The 19,976-nt window shown below is 35.1% G+C and overlaps 1 protein-coding gene across 13 annotated transcripts in view; it reads left to right on the top strand.

Annotated features, from left to right (window-relative positions):
* FOCAD (focadhesin) overlaps positions 1–19,976 on the top strand; it is a 324,750-nt gene that overhangs the window by 132,949 nt on the left and 171,825 nt on the right. For all 13 annotated transcript variants that reach the window (XR_010322852.1, XM_064290441.1, XM_064290437.1 and 10 more), the window contains 4 exons: positions 4,036–4,140; positions 4,559–4,660; positions 5,174–5,304; positions 7,392–7,518. Coding sequence is in view for 12 of the 13 variants with exons in the window: in XM_064290441.1 (XP_064146511.1) it covers positions 4,036–4,140; positions 4,559–4,660; positions 5,174–5,304; positions 7,392–7,518 (465 nt within the window). In the remaining variant the exon portion in view is untranslated. The remainder of the gene's footprint in view (positions 1–4,035; positions 4,141–4,558; positions 4,661–5,173; positions 5,305–7,391; positions 7,519–19,976) is intronic.

Below are 19,976 nucleotides of genomic sequence, written 5' to 3'. Positions count from 1 at the left end.
GTGAATAAGATGTTATTCCTGCCTTTGTCATGGTAAAGAGACCAAGTGTGTGGGCTTTGGAGTTAAATTGCTTGAGTCCAGTCTTCACTAAACCATATATTAGCTTGGTTACCTTGGGCAAATTATTTGACCTCCCTGAGGTTTAGTTTCGTCATTTGGAGCATGCTGATAATCATGATTTTCTAAAAAGTACTTAGGAGAGTGTTTATAGAAGCATTCAGTAAATATTAGCTGCTATTATTAGGAGAGTCACTACAAATTAAATGCTCAAGCTGAACTGGAGTAAGGCTAGAGTATCATATCACCATAGAAAGAAAACTACGTGGTAGGCAATTATTCTCGATGCATTTCTTCCCTTGACCTTATTTGGTTCTCAAAGGCTAATCTTCAAGGCCCTAGAAAATTTATCTAGTTACAATGTTATGATATAAATGTAATTCAAACCTCAAAGGAATAAAGTTATACCATGTTTACCTTCCTTCTGATGTTGCTGCACACCTGCAGATTCCTTAGGACTGGAGAAAATCGTTAGTTTTTAGTACTTCTATGATGGACTGCTTTCCAAACGTTATTTAAAAAATAAGCAGATACCCTAAGTAGAAATGTCAGCTTATTGAGGAAGGTGGAATTAACTAATGCTCTAAAGCACAACAGTACATTGTGTCCTTTTCATAGAATAAATAATTTTTTAAAGTCTCTTTTATGGTAAAATATTAAAGGATGCATTTATGCTTCTGTTTCTGTGTACTATTTAAGCCGATTAGGTCTTTGTTATATAAAAATTCAAGCTTTATCTTTTTACTTGTAGCTTAACACATGCTTATTATCTCACCGCTGATTTTTAAATGGCAAACACTCCTGTGTACATAGAATTGAGTTCCATTTTTTCACAGGACAAAGTCTTAAGCAAAGATAGTTCAGCATTTATTTAATCTGAAGCTATGAATATAATAAGGATGAAGAAAGCACAGCTTGTAGTTCAGCTCTAGTTTTAGAAAACATCATTTTAAAAAGTTAAAGCAAGATATTGCTTTGGCTATTTGCCTCTCATTTCCTTTAGGTGATCATGTCTTGATTTATTTTCACTGGGATCTTTGATTGTTTTCTACTTTAAATAATTTATTTTATTTATTTCATACTATTTTTTAAAAAAGTAGAATAGTTATAAACATTAATTGTATATTCTTGTCTCATCTAATTAAGATGAATGATAACGAAGCCCCTTTTTTATTTCTCATAATTTATCAGTAGATAGTATAAAAAAAAGAATTTTTTTTTCCTACTACTCATGATTTTCATTATAGAACTGTGTGAAAGATTGTGCTGTTTTCTGTGCACCCTCAGAAAATGTTGTCAGTGTGTGTGTTTTTCATGGAATATGGAGTTGAATTTTTGTATTTTGCTCTTTATATGCTTGACTCCAGGAAGATGCTGGTTTATGCCTCTCTGGCTTATTTTTTCCTTTTTTGTCCAATTATGGGGAGAAGTGTTTGCTTTCACTCTTCTGAAGTAGGATGGTGGATTACTGAGACATAGGTTCTCATCCTCATTCTGTCCCCAGTGAACTTTGAGATTCCTTTGGGCTTCAGTTTCATCAACTTCAGTAAAGTTGTTTGACTAAATAAACTGGACAAAGCCTCTTCTGACTCTTAAAAACTAATCCCTTCCTTCTACATCAGTTTATCAAGGACTTGAACCCTGAGAGAAGGGGAAATGTTGACTATTTTAAGTTTTATGAAAACAGAAGGTCTTGAGACAGTGAATTGTAGGGCACTTACCAGCTTATTTTAAATTTAAGTTAGAGTCTGAGCATTCTCTTTTCAGTCTGAGCACCTTCTGGAGAGCAGAAGGTTTAAGAGCAGGAGAATCAAGAGCTGGTAATGACATCACATATACATATTCATGGAAAATATTTTTGGCATCAAGTTAAGTATGGGCTGGTGTTTTCCTAATAAACTATCCTCTTTTTTTCCCCCCACTCAATTGAGAATTTAATTTGGGCTCTAATAGTCTCAAGAGCTGTTTTCAGTCTAAGATTATTTACTGGAAAAGTTTCCCACTTTTCTTGATTCTGAACTGGTCAAAGAATAATAAACACCCTTATGTACTTCTTTAGGGCCTAAGCTAATAAAAGAACTGTACCCTTAGGCATAGAGTACTTTGTCTCCTGACAATATAATTAAAACATTTGTTTGAAAGCCACATGGCTAACTCTACTGATTTGTAAAATGCCACTAAGTTTACTGATTCTTTCCTGGAACTAAGTATCTGTCAGAGTGTCTCGGTAGAAATCTTTCCCCAAAAGAGAAATTCATCGAGATATGTACAAGGCAATCTAAGATAACCTTTTGTTTTTAATTAAAATGGGAAATAAGAAGCCAATTCAAAAATTCGTCTTCCTTCATTTGCTCAAGGTGAGGGTGATGGAACTTCTGTTCTAATAGAACCCTAGCACTTGTTAAAAACATCATAAATTCTGGCTGTGTGCTGTGAGGCTGTAGTAATTACGGGCATGACTCATGGTCAGGCTCGTTAATGAATTAATGTTTAACTGTCACTTTTTGGTGGTAGGGTTAAAAGGATTTTTTTCTCTCTTAAAATTGAATTAAAGTAGATGTCTTCTGAGCTTAGAAGGAGCAGACATTCTAAGATTAGCACAGACAGAGGAAATTTAACAAGTAATAGACAACAAATCTGTGATATGTAGCACATGGAAAATAAAATTTTATGGCACCACATTTGGTGCCGTCAGATACAGTGCCTTTCTCATAGTAGGTTTTCATTAAATTATTTTGAATTGAATTTTTTAACAACCTTCTTGAGATGTGATTGATATACCATACAGTTCATCCATTTAAAGTGTACAATTCAGTAACTTTTAGTATTTCACGGAGTTGTATGATCATCACTCCAGTCAATTTGAGAACATTTTCACTACCTCAAAAACAAACCCTATTCTCATTAGCAGTCACTCACGTTCCATTTTCTACCAGTCCCCCCAGCTCTAGGAGGAACTGAGACATGGACCCCAGCCCTAGGAAACCAGGAATCTACTTTCTGTCTCTATAGGTTTGCCTAGTCTGGATTCTATAGAAGTGGAATTCATATGCTATATGGCCTTTTGTGACTGGTTCTTTTCACTTAGCGCAATGGTTTCAGAGTTCATCCATGTTGTAGCATGTATCAGTACTTCATTTCTTTTTATGGCCAAATAACATTCTATTGTATGTTGATGGACATTTGGGTTGTTTCAACTTTTTGGCTGTTGCAAATAATTACATCGTGATTATTCATGTACAAGTTTTTGTGTGGACATGTTTTCCACACACAGGAGTAGAATTGCTGGCTTATACGGTAATTCTATGTTCTTTTTCAATATTGTGTTGATTATTCAGAGTTCCTTGCAAATTCCATATAAATTTTAGTATTAGATGTCAGTTTCTGCAAAGAAGTCAGCTGGAATTTTGATAGGGATTATGTTGAATCTCTAAAATGGGAAATATTGTCATCATAATAATGTTGAGTCTTTTGACCCGGAATTAACTGCCCTTCTCCTTTTATTTTGTTATGCATAAGGATTGAATTGAGGACATGGAGGGAAATTTTTGTTGGCCCCTTTATAATAAACTGGTTTTAGTTATTGAGTATTTGAATCACATAGTTGAAAATTGCATTATGTGGAGTTATTTTATTGTTTACATATCTTAAGTATTGGCTGTCCAGTAGAACTGTAATCTTTTTGGGGAGGGGCAGAATACACCTTAACTACTTCTGTATTTTTCTGAGTTTATTTCATGGTTGTTTACAAAAAACACGTTCTGATTGGTTTTTGAAAGCTCCTTATAAAAGAGATAGGATATGAGTAGTACTATGAAACTACTGTAGTCCTCTTATTTATGAACTTTGACATTCTCTGAGTCTTCTAATTCATGCATATTTATACAACTCGTTTGAAGAAAAAAAATATAGATTGCCTTATAGATCACTTTCTCTCAGATCAGTGCATAATTAATATGCTCTTTGAATTCATTTTAGGTTCCAAATCTGATTCCAGTTTTGATGTTCAAATTAGGAAGACCACTGGAACCTGTATTGTACAATGATATCTTGTATACTTTACCTTCTCTTGGTGTTCACAAGGTTCGTATACTAACCAATGTACTTGAGGGAAAAAGCAATAACATTTAATTCTGCTTGTGTTATATGAAATTTGAGGCCCTTAATTTTGCAGTGACCATTGCTTTCCTTATTGGGCCACATTTAATAGGTGATAATGTTTAAAGGCAAAAGGATTTGTTACATTATATATTAAGAATTAATTCTTTTAAATGCACTTAATATCCAAGTTTTCTCTTTGGCTGATATCTCAGATTAGGTCCTTATGCCCCCAAGATTGCTAGCTAGCCCCTCCCAAAGCTGTCCCCCACTGCAAAGATCAGAAGCAATGAGCTTCCATTTCAGTCTTTATTTATAGTAATGATTTTTAAAATGCTCTTGCTAACTTTAGAGTTGTCTGTGTTTACACTTATGAAACCAGATTTTCTTTAATATTTTCTAGGTGTGCATAGGACAGATTCTAAGAGTAATCCAACTGCTTGGAACAACCCCACAACTAAGAGCTGTCACTTTGCGCTTGTTAACATCTTTGTGGGAAAAGCAGGTAAGCTCAGATATACACTTGTGTGAGTATTGCTTCCACTAGGGAAAAATAATTTTGTCATTATGCGTGAAAGTGCTTTGATATAGTGATGTTAGTAAGTTAGTGGCATCAGTGATTATATTGAGAAATTTCGATTTATTTGTGATGCTTTTGAGCTGTGTATACAGACAGTAGTGATTGATTCTCAGAGAGTGAAAACATAAAAAATCCGATTCTCTCATTCTGAAATTTATCTTTCCATTTGTGTGAGAAAGTGATAGAAATATGGTTACAAGTGATTAGAGTCTTTGTAATTGGAGTGCAATTTACCCACGTTCTTCTTGTTTTATGAAATGAACAGTCCATGGATTCTCCAGCAATCATAACAGCATTCTTCTCTGCTGATTAGAAGAAATACATTCTAATTTGCAATGCAAATGTGAGATTTGGAAGTGAAAATGCCACATAAAAGTAAATAATGATTATTCAACTCAAGTTGGGAAGTTACCTTTTTTTGTGAAATTATCTTCATAGGATCGTGTCTATCCTGAACTGCAGCGGTTCATGGCCATGTCTGATGTGCCTTCTCTGTCTGTGGGAAAGGAGGTCCAGTGGGAGAAGCTGATAGCGAAAGCAGCATCGATTAGAGATATATGCAAGCAAAGGTAAGGTGCACTTAACCCTTGGGAATGTACATTGTGATGTATTATTTTGGGTTTGATTATTTTGTTGCCAGTAAGAAGCTAAGAAAGATAGTCTTAAGGAATGGTTACTGTCTTTTGGTTGATGATTGAGATGATAGATAGAGACTGGCAAAGGATATTTGAGTGAGAGTAAACTATTTTTTCAACTCAAGTTTTCTGATTGTAAAAGTTCATAGTATTGGGCAATAACTTTCAGAAGCAAGTACACCCCTCCATTTTACATCTAGTCTTATATCTTGGCTTATGGGATGTTTGTATCCTTTTCTGGGTGATAATTTAGTATTATAACAAAACATAGTATATTTTATACTTGTCTGCATATAAATCCCTGAAACCTAAGAAGTAGACTGTATTCATCAACTGGTCTTTATTATATTTGTCCTACATTATGCCTGATTCTTATAAAGGGTTTTAATAGGGAAGGCCTTATTTGTCACTCATTACATAGAAATATTAGGACTTAGAACAGTGAAGGGAATGATCTTAAATTTTTATGTATACTCTAAGCTTTTAGGAAGACATGAAGTATTATAGAGATGACTCTGCTGTTCTAATATAATAGATTAATAAGTGGGTAGGAAGTGACAAGACTGAAATAACACTTATCAAAGCTCCACCTTCCAGAATTTTTTGTATTGAGGGGGCACAGGGTGAAATAAAAGTGTTTAAAGGAGGAAATAGATTTGATGCATTTGAAGCAGTTGTGATTCTACTGTTCCATACGTTGCCCAAGCCACCGTATTGTACAGTGCCTGGGAGCATCAGTGTCACTTTTGTCAGTGACGACAGTGTGAATGATGCTTCTTGAAGTTATGCAGTGGGTTGGCCCAGATGGTGATGACATTCCTGTTTCAAGTAAAATCTTGGAGCAGAGTCCACAGGAGTCTAAGCTTAGCAGTTCTGTTTCTTTTCTAAGCTTTAGCCTTTAGCAACACAAAAATAACCTCAGCTCAAAAGTTATACACATATGGCCTGAGACCTGAGAGTTGGTATTCGCCTCTGGTGGTCGTCATGGAAAAGATTTTAGAGATGAAAGGGTGATTAGTTGACATTCTTATTTTGCATTTTAAAACTGAGGCTCAGGAGAGGCTAGATATCAGATCAGATCAGATCAGAGTACTCGTCTATTGATAACTTATTCAGTGTTCCTTTTAGTTGTCACCTCAAGATCTGCTGGGTTTTTCCGGTTTTAGAAAAGAGATTTCTGTTTGTGGGGCAGTGAAACAATAGGATCCAGTCAGGCCATTTTGTTAATTAGAGAAAAGTACTATATTATTGAGAGATAAAAGGGAATGTAGGAGACAGAGCTGAGAATTTCTTTATGAGTTAAAGGTATCCTGGGGATAGCATAAGGAAATGTCTGTGAAATAGAGAAGAGAGGAAGAAGAGGGGCACGAGTGAGTGAATCCAGCACCGTGCTGTCATGAGATAGGTGCTTGGTCACTGTAATTTGTATTATAGTGAAACCTCTGAGAACCGGAATTCAATGGGACTGCCTTCTTTTTCCGGGTCTCACAAATTTTCTGCCTTTGACATGGTGCAGTCTTATCACTTTTCTGTTAATCTCTATTAGTGGAAAATATATGAATTTTCCTTCTCTGACAGGTTTCTGTCTTACACATGTTCCAGCTTTTGCAGGCTGTACTGTATTTTTATTTTTTTTAAATCATGCTCATTATCCTCATCAGTGTCATCATTATTATGGCAGATGTAAGCACATAGGAGACCAGAGCTGTTAGTATCACTACTACCATAAATCATCCAGTGATGCCAAGTCCCTGCTTTTCTGGTCAGTATCTGGTCCCAGAGAAACCACTAGGCAGGAATAGCTCTATCATTACTAATAATCTTAAGAAGGTAAGTTGTCATTTCTCTTAACCATTATTATAGACTTGAGTTTTTCTCAATTCAGACAATAGGATGTGCAATTTGAGGAGAATAAAATTTGATAAAAGTGTCTTTTTTATGCATTTTCTTCAGACAAAAGACCTGGGAGTAGTAGTAATTCTTTGGTTTTAATTTTATTTTTAAATTGTTATTTCTTATAGACCGTATCAACATGGTGCCGATATGTTGGCAGCCATTTCTCAGGTGTTAAACGAATGCACTAAATCTGATCAAGCTACTCCGGCAGCATTGGTGTTACAAGGTCTTCATGCGCTCTGTCAAGCTGAGGTAGAATATTTTTGAATTGTTCTTGGATAATTTTGAAGAATATATTTTAAAAGGTGTAGTGCCTTCAAGGATGAATGATTAGATTTACGTAACTTAAAGTTTGAATGTTCATTCCCAGAAATTGTTGTTTGGAAGAGTGACGCAAGACTTTCTACTTTACAAGTTCTTTCTAGAGGGAACTCTTTTTTTTTTTCCAATTGTACTTTAGGTGAAGGTTTACAGAACAAACTACCTTCTCATTAAACTGTTAGTACATGTATTGTTTTGTGACATTGGTTAACAACCCCACGGGGTGTCAACACTCTCCCTTCTTGACCTTGGGTTCCCTATTACGAGCTCTCCTGCCTTCTAGTCCTTGCCCTTAGGCTGGTGTGCCCCTTTAGTCTTATTTTATTTTATGGGCCTGTCTAATCTTTGGATAAAGGGTGCATCTCAGGAGTGTCTAGAAAGGACTCTTGAACCATCTGATCATGTAGACTATCTCTAGAAGCTAAAGAATACCAGACTTCAGGCTTGTTCTTATTTATTTTTGTTAGGTTAAAAAGAAATTTAACCTTATAGGGGAACTTTTAAGGGCATTTGCTTCTTAGTTTTTTGATTAGAGAGCCTTAGAAAGAGATGAGTTGGGAAAATTGGCATGGGCTAGTGGCACTTTTAGAGACAGCAAAAAATATTGTTGGATTGAAGAACGGCAAAAGATCCTTTCATTCCTGGTGATTAGATTGGGTAGAATGGACCAGTGTTAGAACTGAGCTTTTAAATAATTTTCTGAACTTTAGACCACTCCTAGAATTACAATACAGTGGAGACAATCTTTACTGTTTTGGAGAAGTGTTGGAATTATACTAAAGATCATTCACCTAATCAAAATATTTGACACAGTGAACAGGGATACAAAGCTATTGTTTTTTAGTGCATGAGTCTGATTTGAAGAAAAGTAGAGTTGTCTTAAGGTTATGACTGATTTTAACAGTTGATGGTGATAAATATAATGGTATAATACTAGCAACTACCACAATGAATGTTTATATGCTTGTGGCCATGTGCTAAGAACTTTTCATACATGTTCCTCAATAACTCTACAGTGGTTTAGCACCATTTTACAGATGTGGAAAATGGAGCTCAGGGAGAGATTAGATATTTCACTCAGGATCTTGGTGACAATAAAGCTTGTGTTATTTTGGGTAAACACTTATTTCAACAGGTAGTGATCATCGTCACTGTTTAGGAAGTGATGTGTTCTGAGGACAGTGCTTTCATATCATGTGCCCAGTAGTTGTAAAAATTGTTACAACTTCACGGCAGAGCACTATTGCAGCACAGGAATGCTACAAATAACTTAAGTTTTAACGCAAGCTTGGAAAGAAGAAAGAATTCTACATTTTCACTCCCCAAAGGTGACCATTATTATCAATTTTGGAATATTTCTTTCTTATTATTTTTTCCAAATATGAATTAACTCATTTTTGAAATTAACTTTCTCCTCTTGATAAATAATAATTTAGTCTCACCATTTCTATAACTCCACTGTTTTCTACACCCATTCTTAGCTGTTATTCTAAGACTCTATGTTCTGTAGATGTTTATTACCCAGTGCTGTCGAGTCGATTATTAACTCATAAGAAATGCTCTGAGTATGGAGCTGACTTTTCTTATCCCATTTCTCCAAGGCATCATAGTTAACTGTGCTACTACTGGAGATATGAAAAATGTTGCCTGATATGGTAGCAACATGAACTTTGTCTTTAGGCAGTCCTAGGACTATACCTGATATATACCAGTCACTAGCTATATGTCCTTTAACTAGTTAACTTCTCTAAACCTCAGTGTCTTCAAATGAGGGTAAAATGACATTACACACATAGGCGACCTAGCATAATATCTGCTCTCTGAAAGTAAAATTTTCTCCTGACAAATTAGTGTGCAGTTGAATGTACTTAATGCCATCTATCAAGGAGGTTCTAAATAGTTCTTTCAACTCTCTTCTAAAATTCAAATGATCTTTTTTTTTCTTCATATGGTATCCTATCTCTGCACCGATGGAGCTACTGCTGCTTCTTTGTGTACTTAAAGGAGACTGCTTGAGATTGTTGAGTAATTAGCCCCAAATCTGTTTCCCCAACCCAAACCACTACCCACAAAAATAATTTAAGTCACTATTATACCACACTTCCTTGCCTCTCACATTCCCTTGCCCATGCAAATCTCTTTTCCATTATGTTTCTTACGTGTCCCTCTTTCTCTTTGAATCTTATGAAACTGAAATCCCATACATTTTTTTTAACCAAAGCTTACTTTTAAAAATTTTAACTGAAATGTTGCAAATGAAACAAGAATCAATACATTGTCATTCCACCAATAGCCACTAGCCTCCTTAAATCCTTTTTGTTACAAGGGAGACATTAGTAAATAATAAGGCAATACCAGCAATCAGTTAACTTCATTTTATTATAAAGAATGTTTTTTTCTTATCCCTTATTTTCCACTATCTTTCTTGTTTAGAGGATAAACCTACTGTTTTACTGATTCTTGTTGGAGATGAATAAGTGTTATTACAGTGGTTTATTTATAGATATTACAAATGTCTTTAGTTGTAGAACTTGTTGAAACTGACTACATCACTGTTAATTTTGGTAATAAAAATGTTCTTTTTTTTATGTATGGTAATGGAATAGCTTTATGTTCATCTAAATAAGTAGAAATAATCTATTCCCACTTGATGTGCCTTGATGTTAGTAATATATCTTTCTGTTTTGTTTAAAGTCTTCCAAGCTTTGTGTGTGTATGTGTTCATTATTTGTGAATCTGCTGCAGCTATGTCCTCTGATTTGTGTTAAAAGTTGTAAAATATACTTAATTCAGTGGCTCTTGCCAGGCCACATTTACTAATTTTGGGCAGATCTTTTGTTTTTTTTACAGCATGCTATCCACGGAAGCTAGCATGCATTCTGTGAGGTCATTTATTTTGTCTTCTAATTGATATCATATGTGAAGCATTGATGGTAGCCAAGAGTTTCAAGAACAAAAATATTCAGCATAGTTATTGCTGCTTTTGGTAGTGATTCATCTATACATTCCTCTTTAGATCATTGGCGATCAAATATAATTAAGAATACAGAAGCAAAGCCTAAAACAATGAAAACATCAATAAGGATAAGAGAAGGAATTAAATAACAGTGTCTTTAAGAAATTATCTCAGTTGGAAAATCATCGAAAATTGGACTTTGCAGGGCTATCCCTTCTTTGCCTTTGTGTCATAAGTAGAGCTATTTTACTTAAGGTTAACAGTGGACTCTTCATCTTTGAAAGTCATAATCATGAAATTTATTTGTTCTTGGTAGGATCAGATTATTGCCCCTTAATCATTTATTATGGTCACCAGTGAGATATTAGAAGAATGGATTCTATCTAAATGCCACTCTGTCAAGGTGTTTCCAATATGGGTTTCTTTGGTCCTACTTTTGGTAAACAAAAAATGAAGACAGAGAGTTCTGGGAATTTTGGCTGAATGTAAAAGTGAGGATGTAGTTTGGCAGAGTGCAATTGGAAAACAGAAACTTACTCTCTTTTATTTTTATTTGGAGGTAGTTATGGATTCACATGCAGTTGTAAGAAATAATACAGAGAGATCCTGTTTACCGAAAACATCTTACAAAGCTACAGTATAATCTCACAACTAAGATACTGATCCAGTCAAGATACAGAACATTTCCATTACCAAAAGGTCCTGCGTGTTGCCCTTTATGTCCACACCCACTTCCATACTTAACCTCCACCCCCTTTTTAACAAGTAGAAACCATTAATCTTTTCATCATTTCTATAATTTTGTCATTTCAAGAATGTTATGTAAATGGAATCATATGGTATGTAACCTTTTAGGATTATTATTATTATTATTTTTATCCTTAACAATATTGGTATGTTGAGTTGGGATTTCCCAAATTCCTTTTTAGGGCTGAATTACTTAAAAAAATAAGAGCTAATATTTCTTGGGTACCCACTGTGAGTTTGGACATTCTATGACATAACGGATTATTAGACTTCCTTTTATTATTAATTTTTTCTGTGAACGTGACGTTTGAACTCTTTTCCCATCCCATTTCCTTCATGATTGGTTGATGCATAAAACTTTATATTATTTAGGCTCTGTCTAAAGATTCTAATGAAAAAGAGGTTTTGAGTTACAATAGATTCATTTTAAGGTTTCTACCAATTATGTTTTATATTTTAAAGGTATGTCGAAGTGTTTTTATCTCACTTGTAAAGATATTAGGTTTTTATAATGTCATTTTGTGTTTGGATAATGAAAAAAACTTAATATCCCTCATCAACCATTCAGAAAACCATTTTCACTGTTCAGTATCCCTTTCCATTTTATTTTCTTTACACACATACACACATTTAGCAAGGTTGACATCTTTATTTGCTTTACATTTTGCTATATTTTATAATATAGAAAAATATATATTACAAAAATATATTTTATAAAATATATATTGTATGTTGCTGTATATTTTAATGTTCCGTTATTTTCTATTCAGTGAATGAATCCAATCAAATGTGCAATTTTAATTGGATTTTGTAAATTGCCTCCTATTTTTCTCTTTTTGTAAATAATATTCTAAGAAGTAATTACATATGCAATGTTTTTCCATTCTTTTGGATTTTCTTAGACTAGATATTTTGGGCTTTTAAAGATATTTCTGTGATCTTAGTAAATATTTCATTTATTTGTTGGTGGTAACTTTCCATGTTCACCTGATTATAAGAGGTAGAAAAGTACGTGGCCAATTATGGAGTGTAGCAATTTGTACCCTCGTTTATAGTGGCATTTGCTACTAGCAAGAACAGTTCAGTTGTGTTGTTTAGTCCAGGGAAGCGCTGCTTCTTGTTATTACCATTCTGCTTGTTACCAGGAGCCCAGAATCCCTTATGTCCAAAGATTACAAACTGTCCTAAAGGAATGAAAAAGTCTAAGCTGAATGTTCTTTCCTCACAATGAATTTGCTCCATGGAGGTTTAGCTTTGGGGCTTTAGAAATTTTTGAATAAAAGAGGAGGATGATGAATTAATTCATTATAGACTTTTAAGCAGATATAAAAAAGTTGAATTGTTTTGATTAGTTTTTTTTTTAAGTCATTTACGTACTGTTTTTATGAGTGCTTTAAAAAGATGATTTTGAAGTTCATCTTTTTGGCCAGAGAACTTATTTAAATCCTTAATCCTGCTTTCTTTTTGCTTTTATTTGACACCTTTTTTTTTCCTAGAAGATTGTCTTTTTTTTTTTAAAACTGTAGAAGTATATGAGTTTATGGTTGTAGGTATAGAAGGGGTACTATTTATCTGATAATCTCCTAAAAGTTCTTGCTTGTTCCACAAGATGTTCGAATAGCAGGGCTGGTAGCCTTTCAGAATTGTTCTACCAAGTTGTCATTTATTCATTCTCTGCTGAACAGAGGTAGTGAGGGGAGCAAGGGAAAATAAGGGTGGTGCGGCTTGCCCCTCCAGCCTGGTTCCTGCAACAACAAAAACTTGTGAAGATTCCCTAGATAGAACACAAAAAACATTAACCTAAAAAAAATAATAAAATTGGTAAACTTGAGCTAGGTACTATGTAAGACTTTCTGGAAATAAAGATTTATGAGGTATTTTTGGCCTTGTAGGAGCTCACACTATATCAGACAATGTTCCGTTGCTATTTATAAGGTTTTCACTGGCTAATGCTTTTCAGAAGTAGACTGCTGGGTCCTTCTTCCTAGTTGGCTTGATGAAAGTGAAGAGGACTTGAAGCACTTACTAATGAAGATCAAAGACCACAGCCTTCAGTATGGATTGCACCTCAACATAAAAAAACAAAAATCCTCACAACTGGACCAATGAGCAACATCATGATAAACGGAGAAAAGATTGAAGTTGTCAAGGATTTCATTTTAGTTGAATCCACAATCAACAGCCATGGAAGCAGCCATCGAGAAATCGGAGGACACATTGCATTGGGTAAATCTGCTGCAAAGGACCTCTTTAAAGTGTTGAAGAGCAAAGATGTCACCCTGAAGACTAAGGTGCGCCTGACCCAAGCCATGGTATTTTCAATGGCATCATATGCATGTGAAAGCTGGACAATGAATAAGGAAGACTGAAGAAAAATTGAGCCTTTGAATTGTGGTGTTGGTGAAGAATATTGAATATCCCATGGACTGCCAAAAGGACAAACAAATTTGTCTTGGAAGAAGTATGGCCAGAATGCTCCTTAGAGGCAAGGATGGCGAGACTGCATCTTACATACTTTGGACATGTTGTCAGGAGGGATCAGTCCCTGGAGAAGGACATCATGCTTGGCAGAGTACAGGGTCAGCGGAAAAGAGGAAGCCCCTCAACAAGGTTTATTGACACAGTGGCTGCAACAATGAGCTCAAGCATAACAATGATTGTAAAGATGGCTCAGGACCCAGCAGTGTTTCATTCTGTTGTGCATAGTGTCGCTATGAGTTGGAAACAACTCGACGGCACCTAACAACAACAACAGGAGCTCACAGTCTAGTAGAGGAGAACATTGTGTTATGTGCACTAAATGTACTTGAAATTCAGAAATAGTGCAGAGGAGAGATAACACATCAAAGGAGTACTTCCCTAAAACTTAACCAGCAATCCCATGTGACAGGAAAAAAATATTTAGGGCTAGAAGGAGAGAGGCTTAACGGCTCACTTTTACCTTTCTTTTTTTTAAAGAGTTCTTTATTGTGATATAATGCACATACCATACAGTTCACCTGTTTATGATGTATAATTCAATGGTTTTTTGTATATTTACAGAGTGTTGTGTCTATCACTATAATAAATTTTTGAACATTTTCATTATCCCAAAAATAAACACCACACCTGTTAGCCATTACTCCAAATGCCCCTATCCTCCAAGCCCTAGGCAACTACTAATCTACTTTCTGTTTCTATAATTTGTCTGCTCTGGAGATTTAATATAAATGGAATCATACAATATGTGGTCTTTTGTGACTGACTTCTTTTACTTAGCATAATATTTTCAGGGTTCATCTGTGTTATAGCACCTATCAGTACTTAATTCTTTTTATAATCGAGTAGTATTCCATTGTATGAAGATACACATTATATCTATCTTTTCATCATCATCAGTTGACAGACATTAGGGTTGTTTCCAGCTTTTGGAATAATACTACTACAAACATTTGTGTACAAGTTTTTATATGGACCAATGTTTTCATTTTTCTTCAGTATATATCTAGGAGTGGAATTGCAGGATCATATGATAACTTTATGTTTAACTCTTTTTAGAATTGCCAGCCAGACTGTTTTCCAGAGTGGCTACACTGTTTTACATTCCTACCAACTCGGTTTCTTCCTCCAGATCTCCCCAAATAACGCAGATACTCCTGCATAGGCATTACCACTGAAACATTATTAACTGTTGCCTTAATTCTTATTTAAAACTAAAGTATCAATTATGTGCGTGGTCACTTAAGAGTAAGAATACGATAGCCATGTAGGAGGGTTGCCAGGAAAGGGGAGCTGCCTTGGCTAATTGCTTCTTTCTAACCTTTTCTGGGGCATTTTTGCCTTTCCACTAAAAATTACTTCATCATCTGTATTTGCTTGATTGCCAGTGCTTGTCTTAATGGATGCTGTCTTTGACCGGTAATCAATAACAGACCTGAGTGGTTTATTGTTTATACTAAGGATGTTTGTCTTTATATAAAAAAGCCACTAACATTGATATAAATTGGTATAAAAACTTATGACCTTTTTGTTTGATTATCACAGGATTAATACTTTTAATTAATTACCAGTATTAATTAAAAGTAAGAATAGAGGTATCTATCCTCTTGCTAGGACAGAAAGATCTTGCAGTACCTTACCTCCTTTCCAACATGGCAATGGTCACTTGTTGCTAAGGAGCAGTTAGCAGCTTCCTTTAGATGAGTGTGTGCTCTTGAATTTGCTGCAGTTCCTGGGCTTCTAGATTTACATCATTTGTGATCCAGGTAGCTCTCAGAAGTGTGTCCTTTATTTTAGTTTTACAAACAATTTCATATAAGTGATCTTTGTAACTTTACTCCCCTTTATCTTCCCAAACCCCCATGTGAAGCAGGTGATAGTATACCTTTTTTAAGACTAAGAAAATGATTTTTTTTTTTTTAAATGATAGGGAGGGGTAAAGTGAATTTTCTGAGCTTGTTAGTGGAATAGCTGGGTCTTAAACACAGGTTCAAAAAATTAAAATATCTAGAATTTAAACTTTAAGGACCCTAGAATAAAACATAGGAGAGTATCTTTGCAACCTGGGGGAAGGCTAATGGTTCCCAGACTTTATTCAGAATTACCAGGCAAGCTTTTAAATATCCTGATGCCCAGGTCACACTTTATACTGACTGGTAGCCAGCTGTCAGTATTTTTTCAAGATGCCTCAGTAATTCTAATGTTTAACAAAGTTTAGGAGTCATTGGATTTGGAAAACGTTTTATGAACAGAGCACAAAAAGTATTAACCATAAATGAAAAAAAAAAAGTGAAGTGGACTTCATCAAACTTTAATAATTTTATTCATCAAAAGACAGTCATTAGAAAAATAAAAAGGCATGCCACAGACTGACAGAAATAATTCACAATGATACATATATCTGACAAAGGACTCATATCCAGATTACATAAAGAACTTCTATAAACTAGTAATAAAAAGATAAGCAACCCAATTAAAAATAGGCAAAAGATTTAGATAGAAACTTCACAAAAGAGATTATATGATTAACCAGTAAACACATACAAAAAAGGTCAACATGGTTAATTACTGGGAAATTATACACCATCAGAATCACTAAAAAAGGCAGGCAGCACCAAATACTGAAGAAGATATGAAAATTTTGGATTACTTGTATGTTGTTGGCAGGAATGTAAAATGGTACAACCACTGTGGAAAACTATTTGGCAGTTTTTTATAAAGATAAGCATCAACCTACTTTATGATCTGGCAATTTCATTCATGTATTTACCTAAGTAAATGAAAACATGTCCACAAAAATATTTTTCAAAAATGTTAATTGCGGCCTCATTAATGTTACCAAAATTTGGAAACAACCCAAATGTGAATGGCTAAACAAACTGTGGTATATTTATATAATGAAACACTATTCAGCAAAAAAAAAAAAGGAGCAGACTACTGCTACTTGCAAAAATATGGATGAATCTCAAAAAAATCCTCAGCGAAAGAAGCCAGACACAAAAGCTTCCATACTGTATGGTTCCATTTTTATGAAATTCAACGATAGGCAAAACTAATCTATTCTGGAAGAAATCAGAATAGTGATTGACCTGGGGTTGTGGTGGGGAGGGAGATAGACTGGAAAGGAACATGGGGAAACTAGGCAGTGGCCTATATCTGCCCAGTCCAACATAGTCATTAGCCACATGTGGTTAGTGAGCATTTGAACTATAGCTAATCCTAAATGTGATGTGCCTTATTATGAAGAAACAAAAAGGAATGTAAAATATCTAGAAAATACCTCATTGATAGTATTTTAAAATTGATTGCATGTTAAAATACTATTTTGGATATATTAAGTTAAATGGAATATGTTATTAAAATTAATTTCACCTGTTTCTTTTTGTAATGTGGCTACTAGAAATTTTTAAATTACGTATTGTTATGGATTGAGTTGTGTCCCCCCAAAATGTGTGTCAACTTGGCTAGGCCATGATTCCCAGAATTGTGTGATTGCCCACCATCTTGTCATCTGATGTGATTTCCCTATGTGTTGTAAATCCTACCTCTATGATGTTAGAGGCAGTTATGTTAATTAGGTAGGACTCAATCAACAAAAGTAGATTGTATTGAGTCAATCTCTTTTGAGATATAAAAGAGAGAAGAGAAGCCAGCAGAGAGACAGGGGGGCCTCATACTACCAAGAAAGTGCTGAAAGCAGAGCATGTCCTTTGGAACTGGGGTTCCTGCATGGAGAAGCTCATAGGCCAAGGGAAGATTGATCACAAGGACCTTCCCCCAGAGCCATCAGAGAAGAAAGCCTTCCCCTGGAGCTAGTGCCCTGAATCCGGACTTCCGGGCTACTAGACTGTGAGAGAACAAACTTCCGTTTGTTAAAGTCACCGCTTGTGGTATTTCTGTTATAGCAGACTAGATAACTAAGACACGTATGTAGCTCACATGATATTTCCATGAACAGCACTGATTGTGGTGGTTACATGGATATATATGTTAGTCAGAATTCATCAAACTGTACATGCAGGATCTATGGTTTTGTCTGTGTTCTTATACTTTAATAAAACTAAACTATAAAAGCTACATTTTTCATGCCAGTTACTACATTTGGCATTTGGCAAACATTCAGTCCTGTATTAAACTTCACAATAACCTTGTAAGATAGGTGTTACTTACTGATGAGTTTTGAAAGTCTAGGTAGCATAACCAAGTTGACACAGAAGTATGTGCCACAGAGATTTGAGTCCTTTTTGACTTAGCTATAATTCTTGTGCTTTTCCCACACTAATTATGTTGCCTTAATCATGATAAGAGTGTGAAGGGTCTTTGGGGAGAGTTTAAGTTTTGCTCCTTCAGCCATTGATTTCTCAACCTGTGCTCTGAGCAGCCGTGAGTAAGTCATAACATTTCGAAAAGATAATTCTGTAGCTGCATAGGAATCAAGTTACATTGCTACTGATGCTTTCAGAAGACAAAGAACTTCCAGCCTCAACAAATACCCGTAATTGGGGGAGATACAACTTATGGCATGTATAGAAGTGAAAACTAGTACATCATACTGAAAAAGGTGCCCTTTTACTTTCAACATGTCTCTCTGAAGTCTCGAGATGGGAACATGAGGCAGTGCTACCCCTCCTTTTTCTGAATCAGCTGTGAGTCTGTTGTAGCAAAAATTAATAGGCGTTGCAGGATCATGAAGAAAAGCTCTTTCATCTCACCCAGCTCCAAGAGGGTGTTATGTTTTCAAAGCCGAGTATTGTACAATTGAGCAATAGATAAGGAGGGGAAAGGCCTTTCCTGGGGATTCTTGACCGCTGGAAGAGTTCACTTCAGGCCATTTGTCACAGCAGTGATTTCCCCGGAAATACTCTGTGCCAACGTTATGTTTTGGCTATTTTATCCTCTTTTATTTTTTTATTTTCTGAAATCAAGGGGAAGGTAGTTGTCCTTGCCCTCTCCCATCATCCCCATTCTTTGTTTAGGGACTCCTTCGGCGCACCATGGGGTAGGAGCAATTTTCAATGGAACTCAGCAGGTTTAGGTTTTAGGGAGTTAGTGTGCTATAAAAATGGTCAATAGAAATCCTGTATTTTGTTTAAGCATTTTTTAGCGTGATAAATATAATTTAATATGGAAATGTGACCCATTGTCCCACGGCAGGTTTTCCCAGCTGTGTACAGTAAGGATTCTGTCGCCTACTGTGGATTCACTGTTTATTACACTCTGGAACCTCTTTTGTGGTTCTTGGGTTTTGTTTGTGGGGACATTTAAAGGTTATTGCTTGTCCAGCCTTGTAGAGGAGTTGATTAAGTTTAATTTGCTATGCATTAGAGAATGAAGTTGCTGGTCTTTTTGAACTGAGCTCTAGTTTATTTGTAGTTGGGGCCTGTTTTTTAATGCCTTAGTTCTTCCTGGGGGTGAAAACTCTTTTTGTACATTTGTTGAATCTATTTCCATGCTGAGCTTTTTATATACTACACAATGACTCTTTGCTGTTGAAAGTTGTAGTTTGACCTTATTTTTAACTTTAAAAGGACAACAGGAACTTGCCTTCCATTAAACATTTGTGGATATTATAACATTTACTTTGTCACCCGGCAAGTAGAGTTTTAAATATGGGTTTTCATTTTCAAAATAAAATTATAACTGGTGTGTTTGTATAAAAAAAACCTTTTGCTCTCAAATCATTTCCGATTCATACACATAAGGCATGTGTGAAACGTGTGGGAAATAAAAATACTGTTTTTTTTTTTTTTTTTTTAAGTAGAAAAGAATTGAGCTTCCTGTTATTCTTTAATTAGTTTTTTTGATTTTTTTTTTTAAAGAAATCATTTGGAGATCATGTGAAGTTGAGTGTTGTGTCAAAAGTGACAATAAGGTATTTATACATTGGGGTCTTGAATTTTTACCACTTCCTGCTTCTTACTTCTGTCCTTTACTCCCCTTTCCTCTGCTATCTTTCCTTGACCATTCCCAGGTTTGTTATGACCTTTAAGACACTTTACTCTGAAACTTTGGACTCTAAGCTTTTTGAAGTGACAATGTTTAGGAATTCCCTCTGCACTTTATTTAAATCCAGTTTTTTTTTCTTGTTGTTATTTATTTTGTGTTTAAAGAATTTTAGCCTGAATAGTTTTCTCACTTGAATTGAAATTGTAGTTTCTGAGGTTGATTAGCTGCTGTGAGTAGTCTGTGACCGAACATGAGCACTGTT

Source organism: Loxodonta africana, chromosome 9 (genome assembly GCF_030014295.1).
Source record: "Loxodonta africana isolate mLoxAfr1 chromosome 9, mLoxAfr1.hap2, whole genome shotgun sequence".
Lineage (NCBI taxonomy): Eukaryota > Metazoa > Chordata > Mammalia > Proboscidea > Elephantidae > Loxodonta > Loxodonta africana.
This window is presented reverse-complemented; position numbering and strand designations above follow the sequence as displayed.